Below are 15,724 nucleotides of genomic sequence, written 5' to 3' on the forward strand. Positions count from 1 at the left end.
TCCTGCTGTTAAGTCATTGAGAAGGGTAGCACAAATTTACAGCTGGTAGTTGATTGCCCGTTTTTGCATAATCCCTTCTCTGTAGAGATTTCTTTCATGATAATTTTGTTCAGTATTTAGAGCACTGTTGCTGGATAAGCTCTGGACTCTATTTGAATAATAAACAGTTACACCAATGAATACCAACACTTACAAGTTATTGATGCTAAAGTTAATAATTATGAATTTTCATTTTTAAAGAACTTCCATGCAATTGCCTCCTTTGGAAAATCTAATCTTAATAACTAGCTCTTGGGCCAAAAAGAATCATACTACCACAGTCTTTCCCACTTAGGTGGTCTGATTTGAATTTTAATCCAAAGTTTTCACAAGTCTTTGATTTTTATTTTATTTTTTAATTTTGTTTTTCTTTTCATTGTCCTGTGTTTGTGAGAGAACCCAAGATAAGAATTTCTGGAAGTCTCCTTTATTCTTGACTGCACAAATTGCTTGTTACCTAACTGTGAGGATTGTCATCTTTTAGTGTTAATTGCAACTTCTCTATTGACAATGAGAATGACGAATTTATGCAATTTGGCCCAGTATGAAATAGTTAAATTACACCTATACTCAGCTGTCAACCCACTAGAGTGCAGTCTGGCCATGAAACAGCTTTCTTTTAGAGCCTAATACAAATGAGGTAAATGGGAACCATGAGGAAAAACTTCAGTTGATGATAACCTTTTTGCAGAGTGTATGAGAGGATACTGAAAGAGAGCTCTTCGCTAGTAAAATATTGCAGAGGTCATCTAATATTACACGCAGAGTAAAGTGAATGACCTGATGTGGCATCTTCTGCTGCTTCTGAGCATCAGTGAAGTTCCACCTCGCCACAGGACATCATCTGCTTCAGCTGCAGGATCAGTGCTGGCACTTGGAAGGAGTTGGTAGCCATATATAGCAAAGGCTAACAGTCTTATCCAGAAGTTACCACATCCAGTGGGGAAGCTCTCATTGATGCAGAGCAGGAGACCCATAAAGGTCTGTTCATTAATTGTGAACAGGATAATTTTTTCCAGTGCCATGAAACATTGGCATGTTTTCTTTTTTAGATCTTTTTCACTCTGTACCTTAAAGAAACTAAGTCCATCTGTAGTTCTTCATAAACAAGCAAGAGGTAGATACCGTAACAGACCTGGGGATTAGCACATTCCTCTGGGGTGTGCAAGATGAAGACACAGAGTTCCTGTACAGATCTTGCCTTGCAGCTTCATGACCAGGCTGTGGGCTGTTTTGAAGGAGTCATTGTTAATAGCTCTTAACAAAAAAAGTTGACAATGTTTGGGGTATTTATTTTCTGAAGCTAATAATTGAGTCAGTGGAGTGTCTGAACTATTGGAACACTTTGGCCTGAACCTGTTTTTCTCTGTAAAGTTTTGGCTTCTTAATTGTATTTAAACATAACTTTTCAAACATAACTTTTCCACTGTAGCATTATTTGCTAGGTGGCTCTCCTAACAATGCTAATTTTGGTGCTCTTTGCACAGTGTTGCAGAATGGATGCGTAACACTTGTACAGGATACATTTTAGAATAGTTTTCCTACTGAATTGAAGAACCTGCTAGCTTTCTTGACATTCAAAAAATGTAATTGAATGGTAGCATCTAATCGCACTATTTTTTCAGTTAGTATTTATTTGTTTTATAGATAAATAAACCTCAGAGATTAAACAGTAGGAAAAAAAATATACAATAACAATAGGACTGAGTTTTTAATCTGAAAAAGATAATAGATGGGAACACACATGATGTTGGGAGGTTTCTTTAATTTAAGAAAATTGTCATTTTTTTAGCCAATTGTAAATATAGGACTGCCTCACCATTCTTGACAGTAATCTGGTTTTCTAATTTAAGTTTCTTGTACCTTGGCATTGTAGTTAATTCCCTTGTAATTAGAGTGTTGTTTGAGCTGGAACTTATTATATAAATATAATGCTAATTGTACAACATTTCTGTCCAAACAGACACAGGTTAGTTAATAAATCCCATCAAGTTAAGTGCATGGTTTTTTTCTTTAGATCATGGGCCTACTCCAATAAAGGTGTTGAACAGTTTGAATTCCACATTGCTTGATTTTCAGCAGTCTGGCCCGGGGCAAGAATCTATACCCTCATCTTGTGGGTTGAGGTCACTTGCATGGCCCAAGAGGAAGCAAAGTCCTTTAGGCTGCAGGCAGCTGGAACAGATGTAAAGTAGCAAAGTGAATTAGAGCATGCCTCTGTGGCCTGGTCACTGGGCAGTTCAGGCTCCTCTAAGTTCTTAGTGATAATTTCTAGGAACTCTCAGCCAGTATATGCTCACCAGACAGATGACAAAAGCACAGCTTAAAAGAGGGTGTCACAGTTATATTTTCCATCGATCCTTGTCTTGAGGGGCCTGTGAACATCTGCCAGATTGGATTAGATACATTGTAGTCAGAAGCAAGATGCTAAATAAGTCTAAACGGTTCTAGGATGTGTCATAGTGGGAGGTCAGTTATCACCTGAGTATGCTGTATTTAGCATCTTCTAATACTTAGATAAAAGATAAATGAAAGTTATATAAAATTTTTAAAAGGTCATAGACCTTTATTTAAATATCAAATACAAGAATGGATCTACCAGTTCTTTTTTTTTCTTCCAAGAGTTCTACATAGATACCAGTTGGGTTGTTTGGATTTTAGGTGTCCTCTGCTGGTGCAGACTTTCAGTGTGCTGTGCTTGTGTAAGTCCTCTTTGCTCTGAGAGAGATGCATTCTCAGCCTGTTGTAAGAAGAATGAGACAAAACACAAGGATTAACAGATGAAGATGTTTAGGAGTAGAACAATGTGGAATGTATTCTTGGATGAAATGAGGTTTTAGTGTCAGCTATACTGCAGGAAAGGAGGAAATAGTGTCTCAAATGTAGGAAATGGTCTGAAGCAGAATTAGGAGGTTAGATTGGATGCAGTTTATGTTGGGAAGATGGTAGGAAGCCTAACATAAGAAGGCTATAGTTTTGAAAGAGGGATTCTGTAAGTATGTCTCTTAAATCCTCCCTGCAGCTGCATCAGCCGCTACAATACCCCTTAGTGTTTTCTTCTTACAAACTGGCCTATTAATTTTAGAGGAATTAATCTCTTGGCAAATATCCTAATGCCCAGTACTCCTGTACTGTTCCATGTACTGTCCTCATTTAAATTAGAGTTTTGAAATTGATTTCCACAGAAGCAGGATTGGCAGTCCCAAATCCCATACAGACTCTCCATGTTGAATTTGATTTTGCTTGAGATGCCCACAGTGCATCCCTCCAGGGCCTTCAGGGTGCCTCAGGGTAGCTGGAACACTGCAGATTCTTTGAAATTTGTGCAAGTTCCTGGTGATTATCTGTATTTGTTAGACTTACGGTTGCTAATGTCTTGGTTGAAGGCTTTCTCTGGTATTGCAGCAAGACACTCAGAAAGCATGTCCACATTTTTCTTGGCAGTTAGAGCATGTTCCAGCTGGTGCACCATGGCAGATACAGCAGTAATGAAAGATTTGTGTAAAAGAACATAAGCCCAGAAGGTATTTCTTTAAGAATGGGGAACAGGAGCTGCTGTATGGTGTGATGAATGGCATGGAGTGTGTTTCCACATCACCAGAGCTTACTGCGGGCATTATTTATATATAACTGACAGCAGCACTTTTAGACAAAAAGTTCAGTAGAACTCTGAAAAGTTAAAGTTGTATTCTGTGAATTCCAGAGCATCCTTCATTGATGTGCCTGTGTATCTGCATTATAAATTACATATATGGAATTTGTGTAGAATAATAGAGCAGCAGCAGTTTGGAAAAAAATAATTAATATCTGTTCTTGCACACATGCTAGAGATCTGTAGGGGGAATGAGATCAATTTTCCTTCTAGCTGAATTCATAGCAGTCTGTTAGCATTAACCACATTTGAATAGCACCATTCACAGCCACGTTCACTTGTTGGGCAGCTTCCTCCCTTGAACTCGTCATGTGGGTGCACGTTTACAACAGATGGAAATTTCCTTCAGCAGACTTTGCTTTGTGAAACTTTCAGAATATCACTAAATCTAATTGGAAAGGAGTTTGGAATTAACATTATCTTAATGTTTTCATGTTTGGGGAATTGAATTAGGCTTCTGTTTTTACATGAGAAAAGCCTTTTTCTGGTTTTATATATTCTCATTGCATTCTTTCTGGATGAGTATTTAATATTGTTATTGTATATTTTTTGCAACTATGGAGCTGATTAACTTTTTTTTTTCCTTCAGCATTGTTGTTCTACTGGACTTTAGCTTTTATAACTAAAACCATCAAATTTGTGAAGTTCTGTGATAATGGGGTCGGATTTTCTCAGCTTCGATTTTGCCTCACTGGACTCCTGGTTGTTCTGTATGGAATGCTTCTAGCTGTAGAAATCAATGTCATCAGGGTGAGGGTAAGTCAGTAGCATAAAAGACTGTTTCTGTGTTTTGGCAGGTTGTTTTGTTTGTTTTTTGTTCTTTATTCCCCTTTCTGGAGATTTACTGTGGGATGCACTTCTAAAGGAGGTAGAAAAATCCACTTAGAAATAGATATATATTTGAGAATCAAAGATTAACCCAACTTTATTAGGCCAGATGAATCTGTAATTTAAAAAAATGCCAGACTCCATTTTAGTTAAATTGAGATGAATTTAATCTGTTTGGGTTTGTTTTAAAAATGTCTATTATGATCTACAGTTTCAGTCATCAGAAAAAAGTATTTCTGATGCAAAGAAAGACTGGGTGAAAGAAATTGTTAGCTCTGTCAGAGAATGTCTTAGACACGCAAATAACATCTCTTATTTTCCAAGAGACAATCACAATAAGTGATTTACTGGGGTGACTGGAGTTGCTATCTAACCTCTCAGATATATATATATGTATATGTATATATGTATATTCCACCCCATCCCCATGTGGTGTCTGCAGTCATAATCCAAACTGGGAGATGGTTTGGAGACTGCTGGATAGATAAATGCCAAAGTTCTTCCCCTCACTTAATTGTGTGCCCAAGTTAAACTTAGTCTCAGGAGAGTAAGAAACTTTTCCATGTAAATTTTCTTGCTGCTTCCCTCATATCAGTATGTGAACTCTTTCCAGTAATGCATCCAGCAATGGAAGTTGCATCTGTCATGTATTTGTTCTTTTGTGATTTTCTTGGGGGATTTTGTGTATTTGCATGTTTATTTGATAACTTAGAACAAAAATATGTATAAAAGCAGCCTTTTGGCTAAGATTTTTGAAAGAAAGAATAATAAAAAACCTCAACGCTGGACAATAAGTATTGGATTATAAATTAAATACAATGGATTGGCTTGAGGGAAAAGTGAAATTCAAATGTGACATCAGGGAGACTTGCTTATAAACCTCCTCATAGTAGAACTGCATAATTAAATGAGATTTAATCCCTGTGGAATTATAGGTCACAAAGAAGAATTAAACATGGTCACTACCTATTGTAATTTTTTTTTCTGTATTGTATTTGTTCAGTTTTAATTACTAGAAGATGTCTTTGATGCATAGAATCAGTTAGCCAGCAGCATGGATTTCTTTACTGCCTATTGTGTCTATAGCAGAGTTTAGAGAGCCAGGCTTGTTGCTGCAGCTGCTGAAGGAAGGGGCTTGGGATGCATGGAGAGTTGGCCACTGCTGAGGGGAGGGAAGGGTGAAAGAGTGGGAGAGAAAAAAAAATATAAAAATAAGGGATGAAGCCTCTGTCCTAGCAGAATCAGCAGACACTGGCCTCATCTTTTTTCTCCTGCCTTCCCCCATCTTCTTCCAGAAGACAGCGGATTGATTTGTTTGACTTTCACTCCAAGCTTTACCTTCTCCCTTCCTTCTCCTGTTCCCATTGTTCCCCTAGATGGCCTTTCCCAACCCCAGCACCATTTCTTCTAAGATCTGTGAATTATTTCTCCAACTATGGTTGGTAATAAGATAGCAGTGAAGCACATCCAGAAATCCTGCTAGGATTGATAGGTTTTAGATACACTCGTGAGTAGAGATTGAATGAAATATGTGACTGAGTACTTTTAAGAGGCTTGGCTTTTCATTCCCAAAAATGAGCAGTGTCTGAAAAACTTTTGTCTTGACAACAGGAAATCATCAGCAGTCTGCCTTTGCTTTTTTAGCATTTCAGCCAGTGAAAGCACTCTCTAGTTCAGTGGTTTCCCATGCCCATTTGGTACAGCACAGGTATCTCCATGTTCTGAGCTGACTAAATAGGAAGCAGTACGGTAGGGAAGATGAATCCCTGTGATAGCCTCAGGGCTGTGCCTAAGATCGTGTGTTCCATGCTGCTCTGTCTGCAGCTCCGAGTGAGAGGCTGGGGCTCTACTCTTTGAAATGTAAGGTGAGGGGTTTTTTCCTACACTTATGCAAACTTGTACCCCATAAACAAAGTAATAGTGAATCTTTAGGCTAGTTTATTTCTAGACTGGATGCCTCTGCTTTTCCCCAGTACCTGAGGAAACTGGATTGCTGTATTGGTTGAACTTGAATGTCTAAATTCCTTGAGCACTTTTGAGAAACCAAGATTGATTCATTGATTATCTGCTGTGTCCTTTCTTTCTTATCTATTCTTTGCAGGCTTTTATTTTTTATACATTTAGTGTGATTATTTTTTTCTCCCCCCGAATTTCAGAGGTATGTTTTCTTCAAAACTCCTAAAGAAGTTAAACCTCCTGAGGATCTCCAGGACCTTGGCGTTCGATTCCTACAGCCATTTGTGAATCTGTTATCCAAAGGAACGTACTGGTGGATGAATACATTCATCAAGACTGCCCATAAGAAACCAATAGACTTGAAAACCATCGGCAAGCTTCCCATTGCTATGAGAGCATTGACCAATTACATGCGCCTTAATGAGGCTTTTGAGGCACAGAAGGTATGCCAAGCGTGCTATTATGTACATCTGGTTACTCAGTGCTTCTGTTTTTCATTACTTTTTTTGCTATGAACATGATATAAAATTATATAAACATAAATTATGCAAATAAAGTATCTATTAGCATAGCTTTCCATATACAAGGAGATCACATACTCAGTTGTACCTCATACAAATAATGACATTTCTCTACCTAAACATGCACGTCAAACCCATTACTGGTTAAATGTGTGTAAAATCTGTATAACCTCTATTTTGATGTGGAAAGTAATAGTGAACTATATTCACTGAACACCATTATCATTCTTCCTAATAAGACCCTGGAATCATTCAGTTACAGAGTCAATGAGGCCTCACAGGAGGCTTTTTTTCATGTTATTCAGTTACAGTTTGTCTGTAGGAGAATTCAGGGCTGAAAGTACCTGAGCTTAGATTCTGCCCAGCTCCCTGATGAGAGCTGAGCTGAGTATATTCAGGAATTTAAAAGAAGTCTTTTGCATCCTGTCTAAAAAAAGTGTAAGTTTCCAGTTTCTATGTTCTCAGGAACACAAAACCTGTCAGTTCCCTCCCTCTTTTTTTTTTTCTTTTCCTTCTTCAGCAAGCCACACTTATTTCATGTCTCTTGAGGGTAGGAAAGAAATAATGGTTCTTTTCATGAAGTGGAGGAGAGTACAAGTTATTGCTTTGTTCTGACCCTACAATAACAAATGAAATAATAATTGTAGTTCCTGTGGTTTTCTAGCTTAAAGATTGCAACTGGTTTTCAATGAATTAAAGTGGGATAAAAATACCAGTAATTCATCAGATCTGAGGCTAATGCATAACATAATCCTTACTATTTTAATTTTTTTTTCTGAACAGAACAAAAGGTCATCATCTCCACAAGGATCCAGATCAATATGGCGTGCTCTCTGCTGTGCTTTTGGAAGACCCTTACTTCTCAGTAGCACCTTCCGTATTCTGGCTGACTTGCTGGGATTTGCTGGTCCGCTCTGCATCTCTGGGATTGTTCACAATGTTGGAAAAGGAAATAACACCATCCGCCCACAGGTGCTGTCAAAGTGTCATAAAAATAAAGGATTCAAAAAAGTAACGCTATTACTATGTATTATTTGGCCTCAGTAAAAACAAAATTACCCTGCAATGTATGTGTGAATGTTAGAAATGACAGTATGTATGTATTGCATATTATCCACATTTATATCTTGAAGGGTGGTGAAAAATATGTTTCCCATGCACCTAGTCAGGCTTCTGTTCTGGAAAATAACCTCATTCAAGATAATAGTGAAGAATATCCAGAATCCCACTGGAATCATAAGGATTTTAGGTACAGTCTGAAGTGGAGATTGTATCAAGTATGTAACTGAGTGCTTTTTGGAAAGGAAAGAAGTGTGCTTTATAATAGGCTTGGCTTTTCATTTCCAAAAATAAGTGATGTCTAAGAGGATTGAAGGAGGCTTTTGTCATCACAATAAAATGGCAAGTAATTTAACTGTGACAAGGAACTTCCACTACTATGGGGAGGTTGATTTTGGAAGATCAACTGAAATATGTTTTTAAAGGATGCTACTTTAATTAATGTTCCCCAAGAAGAAGTAGACATAGTTCTTGATTAACTAAAAAAAACCAAAACCACACAACAGAAAACAAGTCATCAACAAAAAAACCCTTCCCATTATAAGTTGAGTTCACTCAGGCTGGATTTCTATGAGAAAGATCAGTTTGTTTCTGTAGCTCACTTACTGTTTGATACAAGACTTTCTTTCCAAAGTCTGTTGACACTAGTGGAAATATACCCATTCGCTCAAGTACACTTTGGATTAGGTCCACTGTAAATATTGAAATATATCAGATGCATTGCAGAAAATTTAACAAAGACCTCAGGCTAAAATTAATTGTTTATCCATTTTGAAATCCTTATCCTAATATTTGGAAGCTCTAATGTAGCAAGCAGATTCAATGGAAACCAGTTAAAGCAGGAAATGACAAAATATGACTATAGGGCAATGTTGCAGCAAGGTACTGTGGAAGCTTTTGAGCTCTGCTTCTTGATAATCTGTTTGGAATACTGTTTCATCTGAAACGATACTGAATCACAATTTACAGCTTATCCTATTTAATTTCCCTATTAAAGTATCAGCTAACGCTCCTCTGTGAAAACAGCTCAAGTCTGGTCCAGATAGGCACCAAACAGAGCCTCACCCACCCCTGACATCTTCACTGTGTCTAGCTAAGCAGTAACCTCAGCATTGTAATTTACACCATTTGGGGGTCACTTAACAGTGGTATTCATTGATGACGATAGTCCATGAGTGACACCCAAGAGTGTATTTTTTCTTCTGTTTTGACCTATTTCTTACACATTGTTTTTCTGTTAAGAAATTTGGAAATAGCTTTTACTGGATTAGATTAAGTATCTTTCTTAAATCTATGAAGGCTTTCTATTTAAATCATCAGTAAACAGACTGAGGTGGTCAGGAAAGCTCCCACATGTATGCACATACCTAGCTAACTAGTTCTGCTTTGGGAAAAAATTCACCAGCTCTTCTGCTGGGAATGTTATAATCTTTCTTGTAATGAGTTAAAAAAGAAGAACCTTGCGTTATTAATTATTTGCTCCTCAGAGCTACATGGGTGTGAGAAACAAGCGCTTTCTATAACAGTCTTACAAAGACAATGATAAGTTGGGGGAGGGAGGGAAGCATGGTTTATGTCTGATGTGCTGCTGAGTTTGAGGGCATTGCAAATAATTGCCATGCAGTGGGACAGAATCGGACAGGCCAAGTAAGCTGAGAGTACAGTGGAGAGCATCTTTTACCCATCCCTTAAAGTGACATTTCTTCATTTTAAATAGTTTAAATTGAGGAAATGTTGTAATGTATCTTTCAAACAGAAATTCTGTTTGTGAAACTGAAGGCAAGGAAATAAATCCCAAGATATAATATTTGCTCTATTCTTCAGGCCCTTTGTGACAGATATAAACTGGAACTCTGAGATCACGTGGCTGTCACAGGCAGCATTAACTGCTTCAGTTAGTGCCACAGTTAGTCAGAGCGTGACAGTGTCTTAAATTCTGTCACACTTTTCATGTTTAATTATAACTCCAGTATCAATATTTATGGCCACCCCAGAACGTTCTGATGACATGCATTTCTCTTGGGTGTTAATCATTTCACACCGAAGAAGAAACTGACAGAATGATAACCTTTATATTTTGCTGGTAACGTCTTCCACATTGCAATGCTAGGATTAGCAGTTCCAATATCAGGGGTATCTGCTGACACGACACATTCAAATCATGCACCTATAGACTCATAATTTAAAAAGCTCTAGAAGTTGTAGGTCTCAGTGTAGTATTGACATTTAAGATTGTGTGATTCTAGGGTCTTTAAGTATTTAAATAGTGGCTGTTTTACTGGTTAGATAGAGCCTACTGGCCCTTTTTAAAAGTGGTATTACCCTGAAGTTGTTTGGAAGGTGGGACACTGAATGTCTCCATCATTTCTGAAAAGAAAATATCTGATTAGTTCCATCAACTTCTCAAACAAGGTTATTTGCCTTATATGCATAGGTTCAGTAGATGTTCCTATGTTTCCCACAGGCTGACAAGTGCACTTGGACAAGTCTTGTAGTTTAAACACATAGATGCTCAGTGACTTTGTAAACCATAATGGCCTGATAATGCATCTGAGACTTGGCAACTATCTTGGTGCTTTCATGAAGTGTGTAGGAGATGTTTATGCATATATGTTTAAGTTCTCCTTTTCTCTCAAGTGAGTACTAGAAGAAGTAAGGAGAGTATTCACCTCACTTTTTCTCCTTCTTTATCTATTATATGATGTTTTGTTTGAATCAACACTGCACCAAAATCTTGTTGCTAGAAAAGCATGATTTGTCACAACATGGTTGTGTGAAAAATCATATTCTTTTATATATATTAAAAAGTGGTATTAGCTGCAGTAATTAGCAGTACTAGCCAGATGTATATGTAGGACAGCACTGAAATTGTGCTGCTTCTGTTACTGCCTTTGATGTAATACAGCACAATCTGTAACCTCCGTGGTTCATGATTGTGACAATGCTCCAGCCTTTCTCTTTGCTGTCGTGTTAGTACCTTCGACAGCCATGATCTCCGAGTGCCACAAACTTGTATGCAGCGCTAGCTCTGCCTTCAAAAGTAGCTTTTTGGGTTTTTAATGTGTTACAGAGATGCCACTTCTTCCTGGCTGACCCTGTATTGAAATAAAAAGAGATCCCAGTGATGAACTGCTAAAATAATAGCTGACATGAGAAAGGGTAACTCAAAAGAAAGATTCTCACTGTTGCAAGTTAGTAAGATATGTCTGTGGTGAAAACATTACAAATGTAAATGGTGCTGGGTTTTCCCAAATGTGCTTTTTTTTTTTCTTTGACATATGTACACTGCATGGGAAATAATAGTTGGCTCTTAAGCTCATACAGTTAAGCACCAGGGGCAGCTCTTTCACTTTCCACATGTGCCCAATGCTTTATGCTTACAAGTGTTAATATTAAGGAGTCTGAAAGATAAACTGGATCCACCATGAACCATGGACTTGGCCAATTTTTCAATTTCTCTTTTCTTTCCTACTGTTAAGGCCTTACAGGTAGTATGAGAGAAGACTTGGTTGTGGTACATTTTCTAAAGCTTCCAGGCTAAATGTAGAGCCTTGAGTCTCTCTTCTTATTCTTTAGAGTTACAGCAAGAATAAATTACAGTTAAATCTTGCAAGGGTCAAAGGCAAGTTAACTTGATTTGAAAAGCTGAACTTGTAAGACCATAAATAATCTGGAAGAGGGACTAACTTTTACTGTACCGTATACTCTTTGTAGCATATAAAGCTGCTGTAGCTTATTTGAATTACTATGGAGTAAGTAATAATTTAGAGCTTAAAATAGCTTTAAGGTACAAATAGCTAAAACAGTAGTTAAATGACTCTTTGTCCAAACATAATTGCTGACACATACCATAATTGTTTAGAGTTTTGCAATTAATAACAGATTTAAAGAAACAAGTACGCCCAGCGACTGCTTGCATTCTATTGATTTGACTTTGAAGAATCCATATGCTTGAATACTTTCTCAGAGGGGTTCTCTGAGGGCTAATTCCTTATTTAGTTCAGTGGCCCTACAGACTGCAGCAATGTTTATGTACATCAAATCTGGCTGAAGTCAAAGTACCTAGCTAAGTTGGAAAATATTATCATCTGACAGTTCACCTTTGAAAGTAAGAAATAAATTATTGAATGAAATAGCTTTTAATTCCTTGTTTTCAAAGCATGAAACTTAGCACTGTTGAGTGTCACTGATGGAAATTTTCCATGTTCTTGTGAGTTCTTGCAGTGTATACTTACATAAAAGTAGTATATGACTATCAAGATGCCTCCTTATGGAAGTAAGGAATATTTGCATAAACCAAAAATTAGAGGAATAGAATAATTATTACTTGCTTTTCTTTGTGTCCAGCCTTGATCTGAATCTCAGTAGCTTGTAACAAATGCCATGTAAGTGGGAAAAGGGAGTAAACCTAAGAAATCCGTATAAGTCCATCTGTGTTGCATTGTAGATGAAAGTTCTTTGACAGCTCCTTAGTTTGGCCAATATTTGAAGAGTCAGCCTCAACTAATTTGGAATTGGTCAGACATTTATGGGGAATTACTTTTTGTTTTTGATGAGTGACCCCCTAGGCACCTCAGCAGATGGTTGCATGGACAGACTAGACTAGTTTCTTCTCATGAATATTGCACCTCTCAAGGAATATTGCTGTGCGAGAGGGGAGGCACTGTGTCAGGAAACTGGTACTGGATGTGTTCTTGTAAGAATGCATTCTTCTCATGGAGTAAAACAAAGGATCCTTTCAAAAACTCTTTTGCTCATTATCTTGTATACTTGTTTGCCAGTGTAAGTATACATTTCTCTGCTTTTAAGCATATAAATTACCCTCCTTATGTCAAGGGGATAAATACTGTGCCCACTACAGCAATGGCAGTAGCAATCGTGAATGTCAAAAGATGGAGTAATAAGAGATTGAAATAATACCCTAAGACTTTGGTTCCTCAAGAAGATGAAGTTACCAATTGGGTGACCACTGCTGAAAGGATTTGCTCTTCCTCTGTTCATGGTCCTTGTCACCCGTGCTCCTGTTCCCTCCTTGGCTCTAGCTCTGGCACCACCTAGACACTTGTGGTCTGATTTGACCCATTAAACTAATAGAAAAGAAGCAGATTTTTTTCCTGGGATGATTTTTTTATGTCAGTGTTTTCAGTTGGCTCAAGAAGAGATCAGATTAGCTCCCAAACTAGTGCACAGTAAGTGACAGAAGTATGCTGATTGAAGGAATGCAGGTGTGATTAGGGGTAGGGAGAAGTTCATTCCTCTTTCAGCTGGCTCAGCCTCATCTCACAAAAGCACAGCTTTAAAAACTAAGTTTAGCCTCTGGATTAACTTGTCAACTGGAGTTTCTGTAAACAGTTAACTGCAAGGTGCAGATCAATTATAATAAAATTGCACAGACAGTGAGAGTTTGTGAAATACAGTTTATTAAGTGTTATAGTAGTCTTGAAAACGTCAACAACAAAAACCATGTAGTCAAGAAGAAATGTGTTGGGCAAGGAATGTAGCGGAAGTGTAAACAATGAGAAGCTCTCTGAGAGGGAATAGAAAGAAACCACTTCCTAATTTTGCCTTTAATGGCAGTTTAACCCAACAATCAAAGTTTTGAAGGAGCCAAGAGGAAGGCAGAAACATTTTAGTTTCAGAAGGCTCCCCAAGGTGAGTCAGCCTCTTAACTAGCTGTGGCACCAAAGGTGTCTGCTTGTTGGATATAATCTAGAATAAATGCCCTGCTTTCCCAGTAAGCTGTAGATGTGCTTCGAAACGCACTTTGGTGATCTCATGAACTTGCTACGAGGTAATGACAATGAATAAAAATGCTGTAAATGATGCTGCAAACCAAAATAATGTGTGTAGTTCCAGGAGTTGGAAGGATGTGCTTTTGGCAAGTTGTGAAGGTCATTTTAGTGTTCAGTAACCTGAGGTGCTGAATTAATGAGACTAATTTCTCCAAAAGTACGTTAACTACCCATTTCTGACAATGAGCAGTGCATATCTTTTAGCAAATGTCCATATGGAGTTACTCAAAGTGTCCTAGAGTTTTGGAAGGATATCAGAAATCCTATAAATGTCATTCTGCATTTAAGTAAAGCTGACTGAGTTGGCACATTGTATGACTGTTTCCTCGAACTGATAGAATGTGTGGTTTTAGATAACATTGGGAGCACTTCCAGAGTAATAAACTGTGGTTATCTCTGCTTATTAATTATGCAGAACTGCTAATTATATTATCATTGCACCTGATTTCTAACTTTCTTCTTTTTTTATAGACTAAAATTCTTGGTGTTTTCTTTATTTCATCTCAAGAGTTCCTGTCCAATGCTTATGTTTTGGCTGTACTCTTATTTTTTGCCCTTCTATTGCAAAGGACATTTCTACAAGCATCATATTATGTTGCTATTGAAACAGGAATCAATTTGAGAGGCGCAATACAGGTAGCCTATATATTATTAACTAACCTATTTTCATACAATTCTATGAATATTTGCAAATACGAATTATAATTATGGTCGTTAAATTCTGAAATGCTTCTCTCCTGAAATGTATTGAATGTAACCATTGCCGTTAAAGCTTGTGTTAACTTAGACCTGCATTCTCTTTCCTCTGCGTTTTATTTGATGATTTTATAGAAACATTTCCGTGTAATATCTAATGCTGTATTTCTTCTTACTCCTGAGCATAAATTTGCTGACAGTAAAATTGAATGTAGCTTTAGAAAGAATTTAGGTTGTGAACTACACCTCTTCTGTCTCAAAGGCATGTTTTTGTAACATCTCATGCTAATAATACAGCTTTAAAACGTCTGTAAATATGCTTTGGACAAAAGGTTAGGTGGTATTCCCAATTCACGGAGTAGTGTCTTATTCTGTGGGTCATGCTACAAAATCTACCAGGTATTGCAGAGTCTGTAGTTACTGAATATAAGTAAGATTGTTAACATGGAGTCTGTAAACATTGTATGACTGTGAAGAGCAGATCAACATTTTATGTAGTATACAAAGATCTGTGCCTGGAAATGAGAGAATTAGGTGAAAATTACTATGTGCTATTGCCACATGCACTGGCTGAAACCTGCCCTCTGACAGCTTGAAAGCCAGCCCTATAAGTTACACTATTTAGCCACCGAACTATATTGATCCTGTGAGAGTCTGTGTGATAAATGGTTGCTTTCAGTAGCAGCATAATTGTTTAATCTTCTTTTGATCTTACACTTGGAAGCACTTGTCAGCGGCCAGAATTCTGGATTCCATCCATTGGTTTTCTTTTATTAGGCTGAAGTAGAAAATTCCTAAAGAAATAAAAAATTGGCCCAAAATATGTGTAAAAGATTTGCATGTCTTGTATCAAAAAGAAGAGCTACAACTAACTGAAAAATACATGGACCACAGCAAGTGTAAAAAGGGAATTGTTGGAAAATAGTGCTATGTTAATTTTAAGAAAAGCTTTGTGTTCTCTGCACTGGATATTGTATAGAGGCCCAGATAGTGCCAGCAGTTCAACCATTCAAACTGGAAAATTTCTAGCCATCACTCTCAGCAGCAGAATTAGCGTTAATGGCAGTCTCTGTGCCAGTATTTGTATACAATTGTTTTCCTATAGTTTTTCAATTTTCTTTGAACCTTTTATCTCTTTTCCTCCCCTGTGTAAACCTGCACCTGTTCAATGTGCCCTACAC

The 15,724-nt window shown here is 37.5% G+C and overlaps 1 protein-coding gene across 1 annotated transcript in view; it reads left to right on the forward strand.

Annotated features, from left to right (window-relative positions):
• Positions 1 to 15,724, forward strand: part of LOC104547326 (ATP-binding cassette sub-family C member 8-like) — a gene marked incomplete at both ends in the record, with an annotated part of 60,467 nt that overhangs the window by 4,231 nt on the left and 40,512 nt on the right. Inside the window, 4 exons of the mRNA XM_010192960.1 lie at positions 4,281 to 4,447; positions 6,676 to 6,918; positions 7,780 to 7,968; positions 14,319 to 14,483. Of these exons, the coding sequence (XP_010191262.1) occupies positions 4,281 to 4,447; positions 6,676 to 6,918; positions 7,780 to 7,968; positions 14,319 to 14,483 (764 nt within the window). The remainder of the gene's footprint in view (positions 1 to 4,280; positions 4,448 to 6,675; positions 6,919 to 7,779; positions 7,969 to 14,318; positions 14,484 to 15,724) is intronic.

The sequence above is a fragment of the Mesitornis unicolor genome, unplaced genomic scaffold (genome assembly GCF_000695765.1).
Source record: "Mesitornis unicolor isolate BGI_N332 unplaced genomic scaffold, ASM69576v1 scaffold28389, whole genome shotgun sequence".
NCBI classification, from domain to species: Eukaryota; Metazoa; Chordata; class Aves; order Mesitornithiformes; family Mesitornithidae; genus Mesitornis; species Mesitornis unicolor.